The sequence below is a fragment of the Capra hircus genome, chromosome 27 (assembly GCF_001704415.2).
Source record: "Capra hircus breed San Clemente chromosome 27, ASM170441v1, whole genome shotgun sequence".
NCBI classification, from domain to species: domain Eukaryota; kingdom Metazoa; phylum Chordata; class Mammalia; order Artiodactyla; family Bovidae; genus Capra; species Capra hircus.
This window is the reverse complement of record NC_030834.1, coordinates 5,281,397-5,308,335: the sequence shown is the minus strand read 5'-3', so window position 1 is coordinate 5,308,335 and position 26,939 is coordinate 5,281,397. Positions and strand designations below refer to the sequence as shown.

The 26,939-nt window shown below is 47.7% G+C and overlaps 1 protein-coding gene across 2 annotated transcripts in view; it reads right to left on the bottom strand.

The window, feature by feature from the left end:
* The window catches only part of RARB (retinoic acid receptor beta), a 182,574-nt gene that overhangs the window by 136,618 nt on the left and 19,017 nt on the right, over positions 1-26,939 (bottom strand). For both annotated transcript variants that reach the window (XM_013975483.2, XM_005698926.3), the window contains exon 2: positions 10,552-10,700. Coding sequence is in view for 1 of the 2 variants with exons in the window: in XM_005698926.3 (XP_005698983.1) it covers positions 10,552-10,700 (149 nt within the window). In the remaining variant the exon portion in view is untranslated. The remainder of the gene's footprint in view (positions 1-10,551; positions 10,701-26,939) is intronic.

Genomic DNA, 26,939 nt, shown 5'->3' with positions numbered 1-26,939 from the left:
CCAGGCCTGGCCTTCCTGAGGCTTATGGTGAGACAGAAGAGCCGGGCAGCAAACACACAAGGTTAACTACATCCCTGGGCCACGAAAAAGATGGAAACAATGCCATCTGCAGCAACATGGACGGACCTAGAGGTGATCAGAGTAAGTGAAGCAGGTCAGACAGAGCAGGACAAATACCATATGATACCACTTCCGTGTGGAAGCTACAATGTGGTCCAAGTGAGCGTATTTATGAAACAGAGACAGAGTCGCAGGTCTAGAAAACTGACTAATGGGCATCAAGCGGGAGGAGGGGCGGGGAGTCTGGGACTGACATATACCGACTACTATGTGCAAAACAAGGAAGTAATAAGAGCCTACTGTGTAGCGCAGGGAACTGTACCCAACATTCTGTAGTAACCTACATGGGGGAGAATCTAAGAAAGAGTGGACATTAGTATACGCACAACTGATTCACTTCACTGCACGCCTGAAGCTAACATATCATCGTAAATCAACTATGCCCCAACAAGAATTAATTAAAAGAAATTAAGTTAGTTACAACGGGGTTAAGCGCTACAAAGGAGAACCACAGAACATGTGACCGAGAAGGGCAGGGCTATCCTGAGGAGACAGACCGTGGGCCCTTCTGAGCCCCTTTAACATCTGCTGACCCTGGGATGCCTGCACAGGGCTGTGCAGGACCAACCAGACCCGAAGGGTTATGTGTGTGCTAAGTTGCTTCAGCCACGTCCGGCTCCTTGTGACCCTATGGACAGTGGCCCACCAGGCTCCTCTGTCCATGCGGTTCTCCAGGCAAGAAGACTGCAGTGGGTTGCCAGGCCCTCCTCCAGGGGATCTTCCCGACCCAGGGATCGAACCCGCGTCTCTTATGTCTCCTGCCTGGCAGGCAGGTTCTTTACTGCTAGCACCATGCGGAAGCCCTAACAGAATGGATGCATTTCCACTTTTCCACGTAATTCTCCACAGGCTATTCCAGGTTCCCTTGCTTTCGCACTAGTCTTCAGCTTCTGCCTGGAACACCACTGCCCCTGTCCTCATCTGGAAAGTGCTCACACAGCCTGTGGTCACGCCATCTCTTCTCTGAAGCCCTCCTGGGAAGTGCTGGAGGGACATGGGTCTCCTCTGCACCCAGCAAGCCCCGAGCCCACACGTGTCACAGCCCAGAAAACACCCAGTTCCTTCCTTGCTGGCGCACTCATTATCTCGGTCAGGAAATATCTACTCTATGCCTAGTACTGAACTGCCCCGTTCCAGATATGCGCTGAACACTGGGAACAAAACCCATAAAACCTTTCACTTTTCTACCTAGAGCCTGTCTCACGGAAGGTGTTTAAGTAAATGACTGATCAGTGAGAGAATAAATTCTCCATTCTTGACCAGTTTTATAAAGAAAAGTTCTTTGGATCTATGAGGGGACCTAGTTAGTGGCTCAAGGACTGAAATAACGAACTTGACGGTAGCTTCATAATGCAGTTTTAGCCGCGACAGCATGCAGACGTTGTTCCGTCTCTCATTATCGCTTTGAGTGCGTTACACTGTTCTTGGGACCGGACCCTTGCAACAAACCCTTCAGCAGAAGCAACTGTGAAGGACAGGCAAAGCCTGGAACGGTTTCCAAACAGAGCATAATGCTCATGTTTATCGATGTCGATTAAAAACAACAACAACAAACCAATGTCATCTTAAATGGCCCTGGTCAAATAAAATAACTAAGTGTGTTTATAATATTTAATAGAAGTTCTAAAATTAAGTGCAGACATCCATCTTCCTGATTGCAAAACTCTCTGTGACTGCATACACTACTTGCTGTCTGCCAGGAAAAAAAAAAACAAAAAAACCCAAACCGGTGGAGTGGCCGAAGGCCATTCTGGAGATGAGAGCCTCCTTCTTCAGAGGCGAGGAAAACAAAGGCAGATGAGAAAATGGATGAAACGAGCCCCGAGGGACCCAGGGGGCTAGCGGAGTTTACCCTCTTCAAGGCTGCTTTAAATAGCAGGCGGCCGGCGTGACCACGATCAGACATGGCTCTGGGCCTCCTGGAAGCCTCACCCCCGCTCTGGTGGGGCTGGGCGCTGGCTCAGGGATGGGAAGTTTCCACCCATCGAGGGCGAAGCGGAGGGAACATGGACTGAACACCACTTGGGAGGCTGCCCAGGGAGGGGCCCGTCTGTTCACCGCCCCTCCTTGGAGAAGACTGCCTCGTAAGCCCTTTCTTCTTTTACTTCTTAATGTAAAAGTGTCATTTCTTTTATGAGATGACCAAGATGACAGGGTTGCTGCTCTTTTGACGTACGCACCCACCTGTTTTTTTAATTTGTTGCCCCCACGAAACCCCACACTCTGGAACAGAACACACCACGGCTTCCTATCCTCTGGTTCACTGTGGCCGAAGCGGTCGGCTATTTTCCATGCAGGCGGGGGCTGAGATCCAGCTGTGTGACCTTGGCCATGTTCCTTAACCTCTCTGAGCCTCAGTTTTCCCCTCTGTTACCACGGTGGTCACAGAGCCTACCCGCCGCAGGGCTGTCGTGAGAATTAACTGAAACAGGAGTACAAGATGCTCCCAGGCCTGCTAAAGAGAAGGAATCCAGCGAGCGCAGTTTCTTCCCTGCCCGCTACTCACCTTGGACTTGTAGACACCAGGGACCCCCACACCACACAAGCTACGCCTAACAAGAAATCAGTGCACCAACTGGGGCGTAGGTTGGGGTTCAAACGTGGGGATTTCACACACCTTTTGAAGCCGAGACAGGTTAGGGGGCACCAGAAAGCAAGGAAGAAATGACCCTAGAGTCCAAGTTCAGTTTCTGACCTAAAACACTGTCCCCATTACACAGAAGACTCCTTCTCAGCCCTGAGCTCTCACCCACGTGCTGAGTCGCTTCAGTTGTGTCCGACTCTTTGCGACCCCATGGACTGCAGCCCACCAGGCTCCTCTGTCCGTGGGATTTTCCAGGCAAGAGTACTGGAGTGAGTTACCATTGCCTTCTCTGGGGGATCTTCCCGACCCAGGGATCGAACCCGTGTTTCTCACGTCTCCTGCACTGGCTGGCACATTCCTGACCACTCGGGCCACCTGGGAAGCCCCGATCTCCCATCGACCCAGGTTCCACTCCACTCGTCTTCACCAGACCATCATTTCTTCCAACTCCAAACTGTTCGCCTGTGTCCTCCTGTTCCAGGAGGAGCCCGTCTGTCACGCTCACTCTGTATCCATGGGGCCCAGCACAGCGACCCTGGAATAGAGTTTTGGGGGACTAATTCCACATGACACCAGGGCACAATAGAAGGAGGTGTGTGATCACACATCAGCTGCGGCATCCTCACCTTTTGCTGAGTGAGTGACTTGGCCACGTGTCCCCATAAGGGGTGATGTCCATTTCTCCGTCCATTGAATGATGGCATAACCACAGCTGGGCAGTGGGAGGGACAAGAGCAAATGTGATGTAGCCAGAGGTGTGCACACTGGTGCTGTCCTCTTACTGACGGGAGCCTGTCCACACCACACGAAGGAGGGCAGGCTGGGCTCACAGGGGAGCAGCCAGTCACACTGTCAAGGTCCTGACTGTGTAGCATCAGCTGGCCCAAGCCAAGCCAGCCCAGACAAGACCTGCAGAGAATCGTAACCAATCGGAAATGTCTTTTGTTTTAAGGCAAAAGCATTAAGGCTTTTTGTTAGGCAGGAAAAGTTAACTGATACAAAAGATCAAGGGATTAGATCTAGCAGACAGAACGCCTACCTGAACAACTACGGATGGAGGTTCGTAACACTGTACGGGAGGCGGTCACCAAACCTATCCACAGAAAGAGAAATGCAAGAAGGCGAAGTGGCTGTCTGAGGAGGCCTTACAAATAGCTGAGAAAGAAGAGAAGCGAAAGGCAAAGGAGAAGGGAAAGATCCACCCAACTGAATGCAGAGTTCCAGACAATAGCAAGGAGAGATAAGGAAGCCTTCCTCAGTGAATGATGCAAAAAAAAATTGAGGAAAACGATAGAATGGGAGAGACTAGAGCTCTGTTCAAGAAAACTGGAAATAACAAGGGAACATTTCACGCAAAGATGGGCTCAATACAGGACAGGAATGGCAAGGACCTAACAGAAGCAGAAGAAGAGGGAGCAAGAATACACAGAAGAACTACACAAAAAAGGATCTTAAAGACCCGGATAACCACAGCAGTGTAGTCACTCACCTAGAGTCATACATCCTGGAGTGTGAAGTCAAGTGGGCCTTAGGAAGCACCACTAGGAACAAATATGGTGGAGGGGATGGAATTCCAGTTGAGCTATTTCAAATCCTAAAAGATGATGCTGTGAAAGTGCTGCACTCAATATGCCATCAAATTAGGAAAACTCAGCAGTGGCCACAGGACTAGAAAAGGTCAGTTTTCATTCCAATCCCAAAGAAGGGCAATGCCAAAGAATGTTCAAACTACCGCACAATTGCACTCATTTCACATGCTAGCAAAGTAATGCTCAAAAACCTTCAACCTACGCTTCAACGCTATGTGAACTAAGAACTTCCAGATGTACAAGCTGGATTTAGATCAGGCAGAGGAACCACAGATCAAACTGCCAACATCTGCTGGATCATCGAAAAAGCCAGAGAATTCCAGAAAAACATCTAATTCTGCTTCACTGACTATGTTAAAGCCTTTAACTGTGTAGATCACAATAAACTGTGGAAAATTCTTTAAGAGATGGGAATACCAGACCAACTTACCTGTTTCCCGAGAAACCTGTATGCAGGTCAAGAACCAGTCCTGTTCTTGGACTGGTTCACAATTGGGAAAGGAGTACATCAAAGTTGCATATTGTCACTCAGCTTCTTCAACGTCCCTGCAGAGCGCAACATGTGAAATGCCAGACTGGATGAAGCACTAGCTGCAATCAAGACTGCTGGGAGAAACATCAGTGACCTCAGATACGTAGATGACACCAGCCTAATGGCAGAGAGTGAGGAGGAGCTAAAGAGCCTCTTGATGAAGCTGAAAGAGGAGAGTGAAAAGGCTCGTTTAAAACTCAGCATTTAATAAATTAGATTATGGCACCTGTTCCTATCCCTTCATGGCAAATAGATAACAGTGGCAGACTTTATTTTATTGGGCTCCATAATCACTGTGGATAGTGAGTGCAGCCACGAAATTCAGACACTTACTCCTTGAAGAAAAGTTATGACAAACCTAGACAGCATATTAAAAAGCAGAGACATTACTTTGCCAACAAAGGTCTGTATAATCAAAGCTACGGTTTTTCCAGGAGTCATGTACAGATGCTGAGAGCTGGACCATAAGGAAGGCTGAACGCGGAAGAATTGATGCTTTCTAACTGTGGTGCTAGAGAAGACTCTTGAGAGTCCCTTGAGACGAGACCAAACCAGTTAATCCCAAAGGAAATCAGCACTGAATATGCACTGGAAGAACTGATATTGAAGCTGAATCTCTAATACTTTGATGCACTGATGTGAAGAGCCAACTCATTGGAAAAGACCCCGATGCTGGGAAAGATTGAGGGGAGGAGGAGAAGGGGGAGACAGAGGATGAGATGGTTGGATGGCATCACCCACTTAATGGACATGACTTTGAGCAAACTCCGAAACATAGTGAAGGACAGGCAAGCCCGCCGTGCTGCAGTCCATGGGGTCGTAAAGAGCTGGAGACGACTGAGTGACTGGGCAACAACAGATTATAAAATATATCCCATAAGCGTCTCCAAAGTAAACCAGGTGTTTCTGGAAGTAGCTGACTTATACGGAAACTGCTCATCTCTGGCTCTGGGTGATAAGGAGGTGGAGGAACAGATAGGGAGAGTGGTCCTGAAGCTGTTGCCATCGACACTGGGCAGGCAGGAGAGGGACGCAGCTGTCCTAGGCCCACAGTCCACCAGAAAGAGCTGATGCCGCCTTTGGCATGAATGCTTTGGGCATCAGCTCCTGAGTTTTAGAAACTGGATGGGCTTCCCAAGCGGTGCTAGTGGTAAAGAACCTGCCTGCCAATGCAGGAGACATAAGAAACAGGGATTCAGTCCCTGGGGTGGGAAGATCCCTTGGAGGAGGGCATGGCAACCCACTCCAGTATTGTTGCCTACAGAATCCCACGGGCAGAGGAGCCTGGCGGGCTGCAGTCCACAAAGTCAGACACGACTGAGCGACTAGGCACACACTCAAGATATGATGTATCACCGTCTACTTTTGAAGGGATCAGGAAACTAGGCCCAGGGGCCAAACATGGTCTACTGCCTGTTTCTGTAAATAAAGTTTTATTGGAACATAGCCAAGCCCATTCATTTACATATTGTCTGTGGGTCCTTTCATGCAACAGTGGCCGAGCTGAGCAGCTGTAACAGAAAGCATTTGGCCTCTGAAGCCCAAAATATTTACTGTCTCGTCTTTACAGAATCAGTGTGCCGACTCCTGTCCTAGCGTAATCAGCGGAGGTGCCCAGTACTGGCTAGGTCTTAAGCTACGTCTTGAAGGAAAGAGGCAGTGTCTCCTTGCGTACAAGGGAACAGGGAGTTTCTGAAAGAACATTACAAGAAAGAACACTAAAATGTTAACCGATGTTACAGTACTGTGTGCTAAAGTCACCATAATACGTTAATGGCGCTGCGAACAATAACTAAGCATATAAACCACTTACGATGTGCCAAGCACATGCTTCACAGTAACTCACGTTATATTCACAACAGTATTACAAGGTGGTGATCTTATTAGCTCTGTGTTTCCAACTGAGAAAAGGGAGAGACAGAGAACTAAAGATGCTTGCCCAAGGTCAGAAAACTAGGAAGCAGCCTAGCTAGGAGTCGAATCCTGGTATTCTCACTGTAGATGCCACACCCTTTGAAAGCTACAAATATGGAAATATAAAATATAATAAAGGTCAAAGCTTTACACAAATTCTAGCTATGCGCAATGCAACTGTTTCTCAAAGACACCTGAAAATCAGCTTTACAGCTTTATACTGTTACACCTTCTCAGCTAACTACCCCACATGTTCATTTTATGTACTCTTGGTCCCCTGTAAAAATTTTATGCACCCTTTGTCCCCTGTAAAAATTTGCCAACACTTAGCTGGAAATCCCCTAAACGGGACATCCCTGTGGGATAGCTAGTGGTTATGTTGCCATGGTGATGCCGTGTCAACACACAGCTGCTGACTGTTCCCAGAGGTAGTCCACGGCCCGTTCATCAGCTTCTGAGGCCGACACTGCCACCTGGTCCCTAGGGAGACAGCGGTTCTCTCCCTGAAACAACAGTCAATAAGGTCACTCTGGTCACGACAGGCCGGAGTCACTGTGGATATTCCTTCTTAAAGATGCAAATTGAGTTCTGTTTGGGAATCCTACTTTAGAGCAAGGGCTTCCAGTCCAGAGGTGCGATCTTTGATCTCCAGGCAAAGGGTGGGCCCACTCTTACAGGTCAGTGGGGGGCCATGGTGTCGATCTGCTGGTAGCCAGAGGCGGCACCAGGCATGGGACCCATTATAAACAACCAGATTGTGGTTTGAGAAGTTGTTTCTTAACTCATTACCTTATTATTACAAGGGAGAGAGTCCTAATAGTCTTCAATAATATTAACTCTATCAGCCCAACAGAGCTTACACCGATAAACGTCTTTTAGAAGGCATTTTGGCAATTTGTTTAAGCCTTAAAAATCTCCAGAGCCATTGACCTAGAAATTCCATCTCTACTAATTTATCCTAAGTAAGTTATCAGAGATAAACAAGAAGGCTACTTACCAAAGCATTATTTATAGTAGAGAAACACTGGGAACACCTCAGTTGTACAATAGGGGATTCATTAAATAAACTGTGATGTACCATAAACCACTACATTAATGATACAGCCTTATAAACTATGCAGTTGCTTACGTTTGGATCATGAAAGATCATTAAATTTAAAAAGAAAGTCAAAACCAGTGTACAATATAAAATTATATTCCGGGAAAAACAACAACAACAAAAATAACAGCGTGCATATAACAGGTTTAACAGGGGTTTCTCTCCCAGAGTAGAACATTGGTTATTTTACTGTTCTATTTTTTTTTAATACAATTAAGTCTGCACTGTACTGGTCATTTTTAAAATGGAAACAAAAGTTCTATTTCATTTTTTAAAGTTATATATTTTTTCCTTTGGTGATTACATCATACTTTTGGCTTCATAAACTTTTCAGTTCTATGAATTTTGTCATTATATCTTCCCAGCAAGCCAAAATGCAGACCAGTCTTTCTCAACAATCAGGGGGCAAGGCGGCCCACGCTTTCAGAGACCCACCCATAGTCCAAAGCTATGGTGGGCTTAATCCTTAAGCTGGAAAACTGGCTGGCCAGCTCACCTGACCTTAGTGGGCTTACTGTTCTTTCCTGAAAAGATACACCTCAGCAGGACTCTGAACAGCTTTTCCAAGCTCATCAAAGTTGCTTGTACTGGTCCAGGTCTTGTTTTTGTTGGGGTTTTTCCTAAAAAGAGTCAGAATCCTGTGCAGGAGGTCAGAGAACTAGCTGACTAAGAGCTGATTAAAACAGCTTGTTCTTCGGAGATTGTGAAATAGCTTAACACGTGGGCAGGGCCTGGGATCTGGCAGGAGCCGACACGCTGGCTCTTTTCTTTTCCCAGGGCAGAAAGGGAGCAGGTGAGTGGAGTTACAACAGCCCCTATGAAGGTTTCCGGACCTCAGATGACAAAGTTTTTTGAAATAAAGGAGTGTCCTTTCATTTAACTTTCAAATGAGCACTAGAAAATGATGTATTTATGCACTGCACAACACATGGACAGAAGGAACTGGGGTTCTCTGAACCCTTCCCAAATCTCAGGGTAAATTCAGTAGGTTCAGCGAGGGGTTACCGATATTGAGTAGTACTTCGAGGGCACGAAAGCTTCACTTTACACCCAGCTGCCAGCTGGCCGCCATGCTCACCACCTTGCCCAATCTATCTAAGGCTACAGGAGGAAGTGGCCTTCCTTTCACGCCAACATGATCCCAGAGAAAGAGATGTCCCTCAGGTTATAATGAATTTCCCCAAGCAGGCCTCACCCTTTAAAGGAATACATGCTTATTCAAATGACTCGAGAAGGAAGGAAAAGTCACCTAATCTCTTTGCGGGGCTGACGCTTGGGTGCTTGCTCACACGGCTCTTCTGGTGGCCGGCTGTGGGTGAGTCACAGCTGCGGTGAGGGTCTCGGGTTCCCCACCACGTGTTCCCAGGCCAGCAGACACACAGTGTGGCGGACGCAGTGCACGAGGACCCCATCGGTCCTGCCCCTGCGCTCCCGCCTCTCATCTTCTGTCTTGGCCGTTCCTTGGGCTGAGAGGCAGTTTATGTTCCCACCTCTTGCGATAACAGGCTGGGCTTCTGACCTGCTCTGGCCAACACCAGAACGTGTCAGGAGCCAGAGCCTGCCACCTCTGGGCCTCCGGAGGCCTTGAGCGGCCTGGTGCCCTCCTCTGGAACCCTGCCCGTGGGAATAACCGGGGCCAGCCCATCGGGAAGAGAGGCCCTCACCCCCTAACAGACAGCACCCTCAGAAGCAGAGCCAGCCGGCTAACCTGCAGCTGATCCTGTCCATGTGGAACACAGCCAGGACCACGCGGACCCCCCCAAGAACTTGGCCGAGAGCACTGGCCCATGAGTTGCAAACCAAAGAAAAAGCTGTGGTCTCAAAGCCACGCCATTTCAGGATGGTTTGTCACAGACCCCAAGCACACAGTAAGTACCCACCGTCATCAGCCAAAGATAAAATGCCCTGGAGCACCTGGGGGGCTGTGGGGTGGGGAGTGGGGGGCTGGGAGGCTGTAATTTTCCACATTAAACAACACACCTGAACTGCCACCGGTGAGAACAGAAATTAAGCCGTGTATCTAGCGAAGGGCTTCAAGACAGACACAAAGCCTTTGAAAGACTGTCTGTGGGTGAGTTGGATCTGCCTATGAAGTCACTCTTTGTTTCTCTTCTCTCTTTAAAAAAGAGTAAGACGCTCTTTCACTCAGTTAAGCCTGTTGGACTCAATTACGACTGTCTAGTTTGATTCAAAGCAGCCATAGAGTCTCTGACACATGTTCAGCCTCCACGACTCCATAGCCTGGAATTTTAAATCCAGCTCCCCTGAATTTATGACCCATACACAGTAGCGAGTCCCTACAGGCTGAAAATCAAACTGTAATTCAAAGGCCACAGGGCTGAGGAAACAGCCAGAAGATAAATCCCAATTTCAACCTTGGATTCTCTGCAAGTTGATTCAGGGGACTGTCAGTCATATTTAAAAATAAAATAAAACTACAAAGACACCAGACGGCATGTTCTAAAGAGAAATAGGGTGATGCTTTTCAGGACGCCTTCAAAAGGCTCTTGTTACCTGAAAAGAACTGCTACGGGTTATTTTAAGGGCCCTGGAACATTTGGCTTCCATCAGTCATCTGGAGAAGTTTCTGCATTTTTAACTAATGAGCTATATAAGGAAGAAATGAAACCATCAAACACAGCCCAGACCACCAGACTGATTGGAGAGGCCGGGACAGATGTCAAGGTGTCCCAGACCTGGAGCTGGCACTCACCTTACACCCCTCGCAGGCGCTGACCCCATAGTGGTAGCCGGACGACTTGTCCTGGCAGACGAAGCAGGGCTTGTACACGCGGGGCGGCGGAAGCGGAGATGGGGGGCTTGGGACCAGTTCCTCGGAGCTGGTGCTCTGGGTCTCAATCGCTGTGGCAGAGATGCAGAGGGGAAGAAAAGGGAGAAAAGATGTTTCAGTTCATGACTTTCCCCCCAGTGGGTTCACAGGCCTCCGCCCCCAGTTCAGCTACAACATCGCCAGGACAGGCCCACAAGGCCAGCTGTCAGGGTGGGCACTGCAGGGGGAGCTACCTCTAACGTGGGTCTTTGCAGTTCACAAAGCAATCCTGCATGTCTCTCATTGGCAGAACGCTTCCGCACCGGGAGGGAGGTCATGTTATCACCGTTGACCGTCAAGAGAAACAGGAACTCAGAGGAGCGCAGTGATTCATCCAAAACCAACAGGGCCGTGGTGGAGCCAGGACACAGAGTCAGATGCTCACACCGCACACCCAGGGCTCTTTCGACTCCGGTTCCGCCAGCTTCCAGTGTATTTAAGGGTCTCAGGGATGACCTGCTTGACCCTGCAGTGACTTAACCAAAAGTCAGTCTCCTTAGGGCAAAGGGAGAAAATGCCCCCTGCAGCCATCCAACAATGGGGAGGGTCTTCAGCACGGGGTCAGAGCTGAACATGACAAAGAGCAATGGGGGTGAGATCTTTGCTATTCAGGGTCCCCCTTAGACCAGCAGATCAGCACTGCATCAGAGCTGATTAGAAACTGTGGTCATCAGGGTCCAGCTCAAGCCCGTGGAGTCAGTGTGTGCTCAGCTGTGCCTGGCTCTTTGCAACCCCTGGACTGCAGCCCGCCAGGCTCCTCTGCCCATGGGGTCTCCCAGGCAAGAATACGGGAGTGGGTCACCATTTCCTCCTCCAGGGGATATTCCCAGCCCAGGGATCAAACCTGTATCTCCTGTCTCACGCACTGGCAGGTGGATTCTTGACCACTGAGCCACCGTGGAGCCAGATTTGCGTCTGAACCAAACCGCCGGGTGACTGAATGGACAAGTAATGCTTGAAGAGCACGGCACTGCATCAATAACGGCTCAGACGGATGCTGCTCTTATTCTAGATTAACCAACAGGGGACCCCCATCTCATTATCTAACCATCCCAAATCCGTGAGAAATACAAACTTGACAGAACTTCAACCCCCAATATTCTCCCATCCCCACCCCCCAGATTTATGCTCCAAATCAAAGCAAGATGTGGTTCTGTTTCTATTACAGGCAAAACTGCTTATAAATGATGATGGAAGTAGGGGAGAGAGTGACTGAAAGTGGTCAAATAATGTTCCAGAATCTTCCAGGGTCCAACCACTTCACAATATTCAGTATATTTCTCCAAGTACTAAACTCCCAGTTGTTTCACCGTTCGTCATCTCCCAGGCCAGCTATTCTACTGACTGGATTGTCTTGTAGCCCAACTTTCAGCAAGTCGGCTCTCCTCCCTACACATACTGCTCACCCATTGCTGTCCGGGATCCTGCCGTCAGGCTAGCCTAGCGACTGCCAGCATCTCCCACCTCAGCTGCTGCAGAAGCCTCTGCACCGGCCTCCCGGCCCGCTCTCTTCTAGCCTCAGGCCCATTCTGCAAACACCCAGTCAGATAGCTGCTCCAGAGTTAAAACCAACCCTCTGCCGAACCTGCCCGAAGCCCTCCAGCAGTCACCGAGGACAGCAAACTCCTTGCTAGGTGTTCAGAAGGCTCCTCCTGACATGGGGCCTTAGCGATGTCATCGGATGCAATGAGTTTCCTCCCTGACTGACCTCTGAACACGTGGTGTCTGTTCTGTCCCTTGAGCAGGCCAAGCTCCGGTGTCAGTGTTACGGGCATCACGCTAAGCGTTCTCCGTTTCTGGAACTTCCGAGACCTTCATACGTCTCGCGCCTCTTCTCTCCTACATCTTACAGCAGATGTCAGCTCCTCACAGATGGGTTTTCTGAATAAAAGGCCCCATTCCCACTCCTGGTCACTGTATCTCATTTTATTTTCTATAAAACCCAACTAGTGTCTAAATTTAGGATGTCCGTGCACACCATTTTATTTTCTGCTTGTGCGACCCCACAAGTATGGGTCTCGGGAAACCAAGGAACTTAGATGGAATGTTTATAACTCTGCTCCAGGCCCAGAAGAGGTTCTGGCACATCACAGGTGGGTAATCGATAAATATTCAATGAGTTAATACACGAGCTTTTCCAATTTTTCTTCTTTGTCTTCATTCCAAGCCCCAAATGCCCCTCTAAGTTGTTAAATGGTAAAATTAGAAACCAAATAGCTTTCAAATACTCATTTGCTTCCTTTAAAAGTAATTAATTATCCCTTTGGAAGAGAATCAACTATAATTATAGTATTTTCATAATTCAGAAGAATCTTGGAATGAATTCATTAGAGCTGCGCAGGTCTAGTAGATAAATCTAGTATCGTCTTTCCTGGGTAGCTTGGCACAATCGCAGCACAATCCACATTTAAGATGTCACAAAAGCTCATCAGATCAGCTATCAAACTACAGATACAAAAGGATGCCTCACACTAAGCTCATCAGCTTCATCAAAAGCAAATGAGTCATAATAGCATCAACAAGAAACCAGTACAAAATGATATATCACTGTTTGCTAAACATCTAGGGGAACAATACCAAATAAGCTGCAAGGATACAAGGAGCTTCCCTGGTGGCTCAGGGGTAAAGAATCAACCTGCAACTCAGGAGACGCAGGTCTGATCTCAGGATTAGGAAAGATCCCCTGGAGAAGGAAACGGCAACCCACTCCAGGATTCTTGCCTGGGAAATCCCATGAACAGGGGACTCTGGAGGGGTACAGTCCATGGGGTCACAAAGAATCACACGTCTTAGCAACTGAACAACAAGGACTAAAAACAACAACAATGAGGATACAACATGGGGAACAGAGCCAATATTTTATGGAACATAAACTTTAAAAATTGTGAATCACTGCAGTGTACATCTGTAACTTACACAGTATTGGAGATGAACTATATTTCAATTTAAAAAAAACCCAAGATACTGCTACTGCTGTTGTTATCCTGAGTTACCCTTGATTATAAAATGCATAGTTATTCTACATTATCATTTAAGAAAGAGTACTGCCAATTAAATTATGATCCATGAGTGCTTGTGAGACACAGCCTGATTTCAGAGAAGTTAAAAAATTAAAAGCTTCTGGAGCCCCGAAAAAAAAAAAAAAAACTAAGAAAACAAACCCATACAGAATTACCCACAATCCTTTCACTCAGAGAAAATTACTGTTATCTCGGCATCTGTCCTTCAAAACATTTTACCGTGAATGTAAATGTTTTTCGTTTATTTTAAAAAGTGGAATTATAGTGTAGATTCTGTTTGCAACTTTGTTTAACTTACTGTGTCATGAGTTTGTTTCCTTGTCAATAAATATTCTTTCCCATAAAACATTCCATCATGATGAGTATCTTTGTAGCTAATCTCAGCACATCTCTGAGTATGTCCTTAGGATAAAATCTCAGAAGTAGAATCATTAATTCGAAAGGTATAGTTATTTTGTTATTTCCAGAGCGGCTGTGTCAACTTACACTTGTAGGTATCAATGTGAGTCTGCCCCTAAATGCCTCCTAGAACTTTCTGATTGGTTTTATCTGTGTGTCTTTAGTTCCCCTCCAGGGCCCAAGCTGGGTCATCATCACCACGGTTGGTCCTGAGTTGCGTGCAGGGTGGGGAGAGTGTATTTTAACGTCCCACTGGCTCATGTAGAACAGCTAATCTGGCTGGTTTAGCAAAGTTGTAAATAGAGTCCTGTTAGGGCTGGACTCAGCTGTCAGAGCTGCCTCCTAAATTTTAGAAGTGGGTGTAATTTCCATAAATACGCCGCTTCGAATTCATGTGTTGAGAGTGTCCAGCATCCCTCCTTCCCAAAGAGAGGAAACAGAACTGCAGGCAATCTAATCCCAAGCAACTTTGGCAAAGCATCTGAAAGGGGAGAGGCCTCAAAATCCTGAGACATGTTATAAAAGGCCAGTAAAAGCCTTTCCAGTGGAGGAGAGTCACTTATAACCAAAGACGGAATCAGAAGACTTTTTCTGAACAGTTGTACAGATGAAAATGTTCTATTTGGAAGCAATCAATAGTGAACGCTGTGGACTTCTCCTAAGGCTGTGGTGATTTCACCAGCAGTGCTATGAACTTTCCCATATTTGTACAACGGATGCTCATGTGTTTAATTGTTTAAATCCCTGAGCGGCTGTAACATGCCAAGCGTATGTTATATGCTACGGACGGTACATGGTGTAATCCCTTAGCCCGGACAAGTTTGGCCCAATATAGAGTAAACTAACAATTAGAAATAGAATACAGTGGTTCTCAAACTTGGCTGTCTATTAGAATTACCTGGGGAGCTTTAAAACTTCCTAATGCTTAGGCTGTATCTATGACCGATTACGCCAGAATGCCTGGGAGTGGGAGCCAGGGATCAGCGCTTTTAAAAAAATATTCCCAGGTGAATCCAAATTGCAGCAGTTTGGGAACCACGGAGAAATGACATATCAGAGAGGGCTGCTGCTGCAGCTAAGTCGCTTCAGTCGTGTCCGACTCTGTGCGACCCCATAGACAGCAGCCCACCAGGCTCCCCCCGTCCCTGAGATTCTCCAGGCAAGAACACTGGAGTGGGCAGAGAGGGCTATATAAGCCTTATGCAGCGCAGAAAAATCGTGGGAGTCTTCCCAGAGGTGACCAGGCTGTTTTGAAGAATGAATTGATTCTGCTGCGGTTTTGCCATGTGAATCTTACTCGTGCCATGCGTGCATCCCACACAAACATAAATAGAAAAGACTCAATACGTCACAAGCAACAATGATCTCTGGAAAAAATTTCCCATTGGTGGTAAAGAATTAACTGACTGTATGTAGTCAAACTTCCCCCCCAACTGGATAATCGCTGGTCTCTCACTTCTTCCGTGTGGCCCACGACACTGAGAACAATGCAAAGCAAAAAAAGAAAAATCTCAGTGGTGCCGTGAGACTGCCCAAGCCGGCTTTTAGCAAACAAGCCAACACGAGCTCCAGAATTACAACGAGGATATGGCATCAATATAAAAGCGGATGTGAACTTCAAGGCAATCTCTGGCCTTTTCCGTAACAGCAAAAACATAACTTTGGCCAAGTTTTATTAGTGCTCCTCCTCCCCGTGTCCCCCGTTTATTTCCACCCCAATGAAGACAGCGGGGAACAGGCCAGGTGGGCAGCCCACAGCTCCCTTCAGTTCTGGTGTTTAAGACAGCTACAGAGTGCCTGGCCATTGATCTGCTCCCTGTCATCCTGCTTAAATCAATAATCTATTAGTCCCTTTAAATGAGAGTTAGATTCATCAAATGCCCTTGAGAGGCCTCAAACATTCTGTTCCTTATTCCGAGCAAGCACAATCAGTCTATGGAATGATAAAATTTTTGCTCAAAAACTCTGCAGGCTCAGCAGACAACGTGTCCTGTATTACCTCATTCAGCGATGTCAGGCAGGCCGAAGAATGCAGTTTTTAGACTTCCCCGGGGGGGAAAAAGAGGCTGGTGTCATCCAATAAAACAACAGCACTCCAGCCATCCTGTGGCAACTTCAGTTTGGGGAAAAGCAGCCTTTGAGGACTCATCTTGACCTGCTTTTTCTTTATTTCCCTGCTTACCTAGTGTCCTGTTCAGTTTTGGCTGGTGGCTGCCTCCCCGACAACAGCAGCCTCCAGGGCCGCATCCAAACTGCACACCAGCCCGGCTGTCAGGGAACCGCCAAGGCAGGAACTTCTGTGCTCGGGCGAGGTGGATGTTTGGCTCCACGGGCCCCTGCCCAGAGCAGAGTCAGCACCAGAGGTGCCCAGGGGCCTTCTCCAGGCTGCCAAAGGAGACAGCCAGTCCACACCTGCATTAACAGAAGCTTCTAGCCCATATTCTAAATCTCTCTGTTCCCTCCATGCAGAGGAGGCTGTCACTCGGGCAAACAAAGCTAGAGGCACCTTCCTTGCAGAAAAGCCTTCACAAGTCTTGATTGCCTTCATACTAACTCTCCTCCAGGTGTGTCTGGACCATGATCAGCAGCAGCCTTCTTGGGGGCGGGGCGGGGGTGTGTGTGTGTGAGGAATTCTTTTGCTTTAAATGAGTGATTTTCAGACTATCTATGGTAAAGGACGATTTCTTTTTTTGTTGTTTTCATCATAGATTGATACTAATAAAAGCAAATCTCGAGGGGGAAAAAGATACAAAATGAAATCTCCAAGAAAAAAGGAATTTCAGAAAAGATGCTCAAAACACAAGCTACAAGTTAAAAAGAGGAAAAAACCCGATTTTTTTCTAGACATAAAATTACTCTGTCAAATTGCTGGACAAATTTCTAAACATCTGCTCTCGCTGCCCCATTCTTCCAGGACTGGCAAGGGGCTGAAGCTGGCACTGCGAGAAGCACAGCTCTGAAGGACTCCAAACTCTGAGGTTGTTTGCAGACAAAACGAAAACAAACTACACGAAGTCTCCACTGATCAGACTCTGCACAAAAGCAGAATGCCAGCACTCCCAAGTGTCACAGCTTTTTAAAACACTGTCACAACTCTGGAGGTTTAATTCACTCCAAAATAAAAAAAATAATAATAATGCTATTGCATGTTAGGAGGACTTGGTGCTTATAACTTAATTCACCTGAGAAAACAGTATAAGTGTCCTTGTTGTTACAACACACCTGAGTGTCATTTAAACACACAGAAAGCTTCTAACAATAGCTCCCTTCACAATTCCTAACATGCTTGGCATTCTTCTAAAGGTTAGATTAAGCAGCAGATAACTTTTTTAAGAGAAGGCCCCGTATACTGTTTTTCTTTTCTTTTTTTTTTTCTTTGTGAGAATTAATTTACAGCTGGGTAAGCCATGTTGACAGACTTCAGGGTTTTACTTTGGGCCTGATTAGACGCGGGCGGGGCAGGCATCCCGCGTCACGAAAGTCTTGCCTTTTTTACTAGAACCTTCGATGATTAAGACAGTATTTTAATGCACTCTCTGGGCAGCCGAGCCTTAAAAGAAAAAGAAAGGAATTGTAAAGCAAAAGGCATTTCCTGCATGGCCCCCGGGGAATTTCGAGCCCTGAGCTCCGGGACCCTGTGGGAGGGAGTCATTTCAGCTAATTAAGGGAGAAGCGCAAAGTGTTGCATTTGGTCAAAACATTCAGTTGGGTTTCATTTTTGTTGGCACCGAAGAGAGCCGGTCTGGATTTCCCCCCCTCCTTTTTCTGTGGATGCACTGCAGGATCGCAAGGCCCACAGCTCCCATACATTAGGGAGAAAGTCAAAGGAAACGCCAAAGTTCAACCAAAGTACAAGTAATTAGAACCAGATTCTGCGCTGCGGGCGCGTACGCATGCGCGCGCGCGCACGCGGCCCTCTATTAAAATATGTTTTACACTTGAGAGCGGGGGGCCTCAGTGCGGCCGCTCATTTAATTTTCCAGTGGGGATGGGGGCGGGGTCTGCTTTTAATCATCTTTCAGGAAAAGCGGTTTGTTTCCACACTCGGGGGATTTTTCAAATCTGTGAATCGCATTTTGAAAATTAGGTGATTGCCAAAGAAGAAAAACTCGGGTTTGGAACGGTCTCGCCTCGCTCCGCTGCTGGCTTTGTTATCCCTAAGCAGCTCCGAGATCAGTCCCGGGTCTGGGGAAGCGGAGGGGAGGGGGACGCCGGGGCGGGCTCCGGCAGTCTTGACTCAGTAACCTGCCCGTGACCCTGAAGGAGTGTGTGCTTGCCCGGGTCGCCCGGGATGCTGGCCCAGGGCTGGGGCTGGCGCTCTGAGAACCTCTGCTATTCTCACCGCGCGGGCAACAGGTGCTGAGCACAGGCAGGGGACCAGAGCGGCGGGGAGGACTTTGATTTTCAAGCCCTTAAAGAAAGGCTGGCCTTCCAAGCTGCGGCCCCTGCCTCGGCACCACTGGGAGCCCGGTGGAAGGCGAGACTCCCGCGCGCCCCGCCAGCCCCGCCCCAGAAGGGCCTGCCGAATCCAAACAGGCATGTTAACAAAAGCCCCAGATAATTCCCAGGCCCAGCAGCAACATCGGAGACACCCGGACATAAAAATGCCTTGTTACTGTCCTAACCTCTCCGGAATCCCAAACAATCTGCTGAGTCAATTTGGCACGGGGACCGTGCCGGCTTCCCCTTTGCTCAGGTCCGCCCCGAACCCGCCCCTCCTTGGGCAGTTAGTACACCATTCAGATCCCTAGGCTGCCAGTGTGTTTACGCTCACCAGAAGCCTGCATCTTCTCCCACGGAATTTTGGCAGTGGGTTTTAGTTGGCGGAGGGGGCGGTCAGAGTTGGAGGGCTGAACTAACAGCACCCACCATTTACTGAGCACCTACTGAGCGCCCAGGACTGCCTCAGTGTCTGAAACTAAGGCAGAACCGCATTGACTCCGCCTCCAGCCCCTGGGGGAAGGGAGGGGAGGGCCCCCGAAGTAGGCTCCTTAGCATCCCAGAAATTTAAACACAAGACTATTAGTTTTACAAGAGATTTAACTGGCTGAATAGATACTCTTTTTTAAGATTTTTTTTTTAATGTGGACCATGTTTAAAGTCTTTATTGAATTTGTTACAATATTGCTTCTGGTCTATGTTTTGGTGTTTTTGACCAGGAGGCACGTGGGATCTTAGCTCGGGGAGCAGGGATGGAACCCACAGGCCCTGCATTGGTAGGCGAGGTCTTCACCACTGGACCTCGAGGGAAGTCTCCATATTACTCTTGTTTCACTCAAACCCACAGCTTTTAAAGCTTTTTAACCCACCTCCTTTATCTCCTTCCTCTGCTAGGAACATCACTAGGTGTGGTCCGCTAAGGCCTATTTACTGACATTGGAGAACTCCAGGGTTGGGTACCTCCCTTGCTTACAATTGATGGTTATAATTTTCCAAACACTGACCTGAATCAAGACAGGGTTAAATTTGACAAGATAGTTTAGGCCTTATCAAGAGAGACGGGCTGAGGATCCACTGACCTTCCTGTACCGCAGCTACACCTGCCTGGGCTCTTGGCCAGCAGCAGAAATTATTCCTGGGACTGACTTTTACCATGGGAAGCGCTGTCATATTTTCCTAAGGGACTATGACACATTCAACACCTACATTTCATTTTTATAATATGCTTTCTTGCTTCAAGGAACATAGTCGAAAATTATCTCCTAGGTTGTTTTAGGTGACGTTTGTAACAGCCGAGGCTTTAGATCACTATTTTCTAGGACAGACTAAGATAGCTTGTGACAGGTTAAAATAAATTCTCTCTTAAAATCACTTAACGGCCTGACACATCTAACTACTTATTAATGATGTGAGCAGAGAGGCATCAGAAATGGAAGGCGTTAACGCAACAAACGCTAGACCCAGTCTCTGGAGTCAAGTACAGATGAAGCTAATTGCATCGCAATAGGCAGGTCCCTGAAGAGTTAATCTCCACACCAAATGATTCAGTCTCATATTCTACTTCCAATCAGGATTCCCATATTTCTTAAAAAGCAATTTTTGCACTAACAAACGACATTCTATTATCTGCTCAAATTTCTTATACCCACAGTGAATTAAAACAAGAGCATTAAAATGTATATCATCTTAGATATACAATTCTTTGCTTATATCCTATAAATATATTTGAAAATCACACTGATACCAGCCTTACAGAAAAGTAATGAGAGGAGGATACTTTGGGGGAATAGAGGACATTTTGTCACGTGGAAATTTTTGCCACTCTTCCCAGCTCTGAGTAAGTTCAAGGATGCTACCAAACATCCCACCGTGTACCCCAGTGTTCACAGAAGCTCTCTCCACGATAACCAAGAAACGGAAGCAACCTACATGCCCACAGAGGAATGGATAAAGACGTGGCGCACATATATATATAACGGAATATTAGTCGGCCACAACAGAATAGAGGACATTTTGTCACGTGGCAATTTTTGCCACTCGTCCCAGCTCTGAGTAAGTTCAAGGGTAAAGACCCCAGAATGCAGCCAACCCCTCTCTTGCAACAAAGTAATGCTGTACTTCCTGGGTCACTGTTGGCTGCAAAGAAGTGTTGTTTTTGTTATATTTTGTTGTTATTTTACAGGTACACACTCAAATTAGCGGTTTCAAAATAACTTGGAAACCAATTCAATCCTCATCATCTGGGTTTTCTTGTTTCCTAAAAAGAACTAAAATGCCCTGAACCTGCAGAAAGCCGTGTGAGGAATGATGGGAAGGTCATGGGCTTTGCTGCCAGAACCACCTGGCTGGGATGCCTCTTCTGCCCCTGATTACTTTAGTGGCCAGAAAGTCTTCTTTCCTTCTCTGCACCCCAGTGTCCTCTTGGACACTGCAGATAATCCTAAAATTCCTGCTGGTGAAACAGAGAGCATGTTTGCAACTTGCCTGGCACAGTGTTCAGTAAGAGACGGTCAACCCAGACCTCCCCATCCGTCCTCTTTTCCCTCCAACTTTTTTAACACTGAACAGTGGCTCTTAACTAACACTGATTTTTGCCTCCTAAGACATGGTTGGCAAGGTCTGGAAAGGTTCTGGCTATCATAACTGGGGGCAACTACAGGCATTTATCATGTTAAATAACTACAGGTTATTTATCAACAACCTCAGATATGCAGATGACACCACCCTCATGGCAGAAAGCAAAGAGGAACTAGAAAGCCTCTTGATGAAAGTGAAAGAGGAGAGTGAAAAAGTTGGCTTAAAGCTCAACATTCAGAAAACGAAGATCATGGCATCTGGTCCCATCACCTCATGGGAAATAGATGGGGAAACAGTGGAAACAGTGTCAGACTTTATGTTTTGGGCTCCAAAATCACCGCAGATGGTGACTGCAGCCATAAAATTAAAAGACGCTTACTCCTTGGAAGGAAAGTTATGACCAACCTATACAGCATATTCAAAAGCAGAGACATTACTTTGCCAACAAAGGTCCGTCTAGTCAAGGCTATGGTTTTTTCAGTAATCATGTATGGATGTGAGAGTTGGACTGTGAAGAAGGCTGAGTGCCGAAGAATTGATGCTTTTGAACTGTGGTGTTGGAGAAGACTCTTGAGAGTCCCTTGGACTGAGAGGAGATCCAACCAGTCCATTCTAAAGGAGATCAGCCCTGGGTGTTCTTTGGAAGGACTGATGCTAAAGCTGAAACTCTAGTACTTTGGCCAGCTCATGTGAAGAGTTGACTCATTGGAAAAGACTCTGATGTTGGGAAGGATTAGGGGCAGGAGGAGAAGGGGACGACAGAGGATGAGATGGCTGGATGGCATCACTGACTCAATGGACATGAGTTTGAGTTGGTGATGTTGGTTGAACTCTGGGAGTTGGTGATGGACAGGGAGGCCTGGCGTGCTGCAATTCATGGGGTCACAAAGAGTCAGACATGACTGAGCGACTGACCTGACTGACTGACTGACAGGCATTTATTGATTACAGGCCAAGGATGCTACCAAACATCCCACAGTGTACCCCAGTGTTCACAGAAGCACTCTCTATGATAACCAAGAAACGGAAGCAACCTAAATGCCCACAGAGGAGTGGATGAAGACGTGGCGCACATATATGTAAAGGAATATTAGTTGGCCACAAAAAATGAAATAATGCTCTTTGCAGCAGGTGGTGCTAGCGGTAAAGAATCCACCTGCCGATGAAGGAGATATAGGAGATGAGGGTTCAGTCCTAGGGCTGGGAAGATCCCCTGGAGCAAGGAATGGCTGCCCACTTCAGCGTCCTTGCCTGGAGAATCCCGTGGAGAGAAGAGCCTGGTGGGCCACACTCTATGGGGTCGCGAAGAGCTGGACACAACTGAAGTGACTCAGTAGGCACACTAGCAGCAATATGATGGGCCTTGAGATTATCATACGTGAGTGAGGTAAGTCAGAGAAAGACAAATACCAGACAGTGCTGTGGGACCTAAAAACAGTGGTATAAAGGACTCTATTTACAAAACAGAATCTCAAATGTAGAAAACAAAACTTACTGGTTACCAAGGAGGAAAGGAGGGAGCTGGGATAAACTGGGAGACTGGGGTGGCATGTACACACCACTGTATATAAAACAGATAACCAATAGGAACCTGTTGTTAGCACAGGTCACTTCTATGCAAAACTCCATAATGATCTACATGGGAAAAGTCTAAAATACACATATCCACTTTATATATATATATATGTATATATATGAAACTGACTCACTTTGCTGTATACCTGAAACTAACACAAGAGTGTAAGTCAACCACACAAGGCTTTCCTGGTGGTCCAGCGGCTGAGACTCCAAGCTCCCAATGCAGGGGGCCGGGGTTCCATCCCTGGTCAGAGAACTAGATCCCGCATGTGTCAGCAAAGATCCTATGTGCTGCTGCTAAGACCCAGAGCAGTCAAATAAATAAAAGCAAATGACAAACATCCCACGGCGCACAGGACAGCCCTCCCCCCGCCTCCCCCGGCAAACAGCGACGAACTGTCTGGCCCAGATGAGAAATCATGCTGAGGTTGAAGAACCCTGCTCAAGGGTAAGGAAACTACTTGTGGGACGAACTTTAGGACAAAAATAATAATTTCCCGCAGCTGGGGAGACAGAGGCAGGGGCCCAGTTCCTGACGCTGCCTCTGAGCAGTGTTTACATGTGGAATCTAAAAGAAAAAAAAAAAAGGGAAAAAAATGGTACAAATGAAGGTCAGGTCAGCTTCCTGGGCCTCAGTTTCCTAATCTGGGAAATGGGGATGACAAGCGTGTATAGCACGCTGCCGGGCTCACATCGGGTAAACCACAGAACTCTACATTTGAGTCTTCATTAGAGTATCTGGGAGCAGGTAGGCGAGCAATGTCTTAATGTGACCAACACCTTAGACGACAGGAAACTCATCCAGGCAAACAAATACAATAGGACGATATTAGCAGCAACACTCACAGAGCACGTACGGGGGGCTGGCCACCACCCCCATTCTGTTCTGAGCGTTTGACGTGTATTGATTCCTTTGACCCCTGTAATGCCTCTATGAGAGAGCTCCTCTTTATTTCTAAAAATTACTTCCTGGCAAGACACTGGAGGTGCGGACTGGTGCGGGAACTTGCTTGAGGTCCTACAGTGGGGAGCGGACAAGCAGGAATTGGCAGGCGCATGATTTGGGTTCAAGAGAACCGGTGTGACCCCGGTGCTGGGCAAGGACGGGACACTGACATCCTGTGTTGTCCTGCAGAGCTTCTTTGGCCGGAGGCTGGCAGAGACCCTGGCAGCAAGTTTGAGAAAATATAGACTGTGTCAAGCAGACCCATGCCTAAGGACCAAAAGTAAAACTGGAAAACTAAAACGGAAAGACGCCGAAGGGACAGCAAGAATGCGCTTGCTTCTTTCCAATCAAAGCAGTGCGGTAGGAAAGTCCCCTAAGGCAAACCCCGGGGTCCGGAGGCACGCACAGGGCAGGCTGCAACACCTGCCTCACCTTCCCTGCCGAGAAGCAAGAAGTGGGGCAGGGTGGAGCAGCTCAGATGAGGGTCTGAGGGCGGGCGACTCCGCGTGCAACTCAGGCCTCACATGGCTTGCCCACCCCCAGCTTGGGGGCTCTGCTGGGGAGGGGAGAGGAGGGCTCCCGCCCCCTCCCTGGGCGGTTGCTCCCTTTCTTGCCAGTGGACCACTTCCATTTCCTTAGCCAGGACGTATCTGGCGCAAGAAGGAAACCCGAGGCTGTGTGATGGCTCTGCTGTCCCTGTCTGCAGGTTCGGGATGCCTTCAGGAAGGCGTGGGTCTCCCGGGAGGACCAGGGCGTTGGGGGGCAACCGGAAACACCCACAAAGCCTCTAGTGGAGGAACGCGACGACTGAGCTAGTGAGAGACACGGTGACACACACCCGCTCCAAGGGACGCACTGGGGGATATTTCATTTTCAAAGATTCTTATGTTTCTACACGGAGTGTTCAGATTAGAGAGATGCTCTAACATGGCTGATTTTTCTTCTTCCATAACCGTGATTTCTGTTTCTTCATGTGAGAAGGACAAGGGAGCCAAAGCGCTTTCGTTTGAGTTCTTAGAAAATTGCTGGGGCTTCCCTGGTGGTTCCGGGGTTGAGAATCCGCCTTGCAACGGAGGCAGCATGGGCTCGATCCCTGGTCCAGGAAGACTCCATGTGCCGAGGAGCAAGTAAGCCCACACAGCGCAACTGCTGAGCCGGTGCGCTCTGGAACCTCCTGCACCCTGGAGCCTCCGCGCTCTGGAACCCCTGCGCCGCATGCTGAAACCCATGCCCTGGAGCCCCCGTGCTCTGGAACCCCCCACGCTCTGGAACCCCTTCGCCACACTCTGGAACCCCTGTGCTCTGGAACCCACGCGCCACAGAGAGAGTGCTGTGCCATAAGGAAAGACACGGCAAGATGTCACATAGATCCTGACAGCTGAATAAACAAACAGTAAAAAAAAAAAAAGAAAGAAAGAAATTGCTAAACAAACTTACGGTTACCAAGGTGGGAAATGTGTGGAGAGATGAATCAGAAGTTTGGGATTAACACACAAACTCTGCTGTATGCTTCCCAGGTGGTGCTAGTGGTAAAGAATCCACCTACCAGTGCAGGAGACACGCGAGACCCGGGTTCAGTCCCTGGGTTGGGAAGCTCCCCTGGAGGAGGGCCCTGCCACCCACCCCAGTATTCCTGTCTGGATAATCTCATGGACAGAGGAGCCTGGAGGGCTACAGTCCATAGGAGTGCAAACAGTCAGACATGACTGAAATGAGCTGGCACGCGATCACTGTATGTTAAATAGATTACCAACAAGGACCTACTGTAGAGCACAAGGAATTCTGCTCAATATTCTTTAACGACCTATATGGGGAAAGAATCTGAAAAAGAATGGATATATGTATAACTGAATCACTTTGCTGTCCACGTGAAACTAACACAACATTGTAAATCAACTACACTCCCATATAAAATAAAAAAACAAAGAGAGACAAAAAACAAACCACCTTCACAGAAACACTCAGAATAATGTTTGACCGAGTATCTGGGCACCCCACGGCACCCCAGGCAAGCTGACACGTAAAATGAACCACTGTGATTTTCTTTTCAAGATGATGAAAGTGTTCTAAAATTAGATAGTGGTGGTAGTTGCACAACTCTGTGAATATATTACAACCCACTAATTGCACACTTTAAAAGGCTGAACTGAATGGGATGGAAATTTAATCTCAGTAAAGCTTTTTAAAAAAAGAAGGAGAGACTGCTAAGGAAAACTTGAAAAAATAATTCAAAGAAACTTTTACCACCTGTGAGAAGGCCTCAAGGCTCAGGTCTTTGGGGATATTCCTTTCTTCAGGGAGCTTTCCATCTTCACAGACAAGCTGAGGCACGTGGTTAGAAACATGAACTTTGAAGCCTGCTGGTCTGGGTTCAAATCCTAATTCTAGCTGTGTGACTTTGGGCAAGTTCCTTAATGTCTTTGAGTCTTACTTCTTGTAAAAACTGACAGCAGAGCCCTCACCGGATCACCACGCCCATTCAATGATGAGTCACGGTGAAGTACGGGGCCCAGCGCCTGTCCACAGGCCCTTCAAGCAGAGTTACCATCATTCTGGGATCAGGGGCTCGTGCCTGTGCTGATCAGCCTCAACAGTCTTTACCTCCCATCGCCCTTCTTCACATCAGTCGCAAGTCTTGATATGCTAAGAACAGATAGGGCGTATTAACATGTATCTATGGAATCCAGGAAAATGGTATAGATGGACGAATCTGCAGGGCAGGAGAGAGACGCAGACATCGAAAATGGGCTTGCGGATGCATCGAGGGCAGGAGAGGGTGGGACGGATTCGGAGAACAGCATCCACATACACACAGTTCAGTCAGTTCAGTCGCTCAGTCGTGTCCAACTCTGCAACCCCATGAATGGCAGCACGCCAGGCCTCCCTGCCCATCACCAACTCCCGGAGTTCACTCAGACTCACATCCATCGAGTCGGTGATGCCATCCAGCCATCTCATCCTCTGTCATCCCCTTCTCCTCCTGCCCCCAATCCCTCCCAGCATTAGTCTTTTCCAATGAGTCAACTCTTCGCATGAGGTGGCCAAAGTACTGGAGTTTCAGCTTTACCATCAGTCCATCCAGTGAACACCCAGGGCTGATCTCCTTTAGAATGGACTGGTTGGATCTCCTCTCAGTCCAAGGGACTCTCAAGAGTCTCCTCCAACACCACAGTTCAAAAGCATCAATTCTTTGGTGCTCAGCTTTCTTCACAGTCCGACTCTCACATCCATACTTGACCCCTGGAAAAACCATAGCCTTGACGCGACGGACCTTTGTGGGCAAAGTAATGTCTCCGCTTTTCAGTATGTCA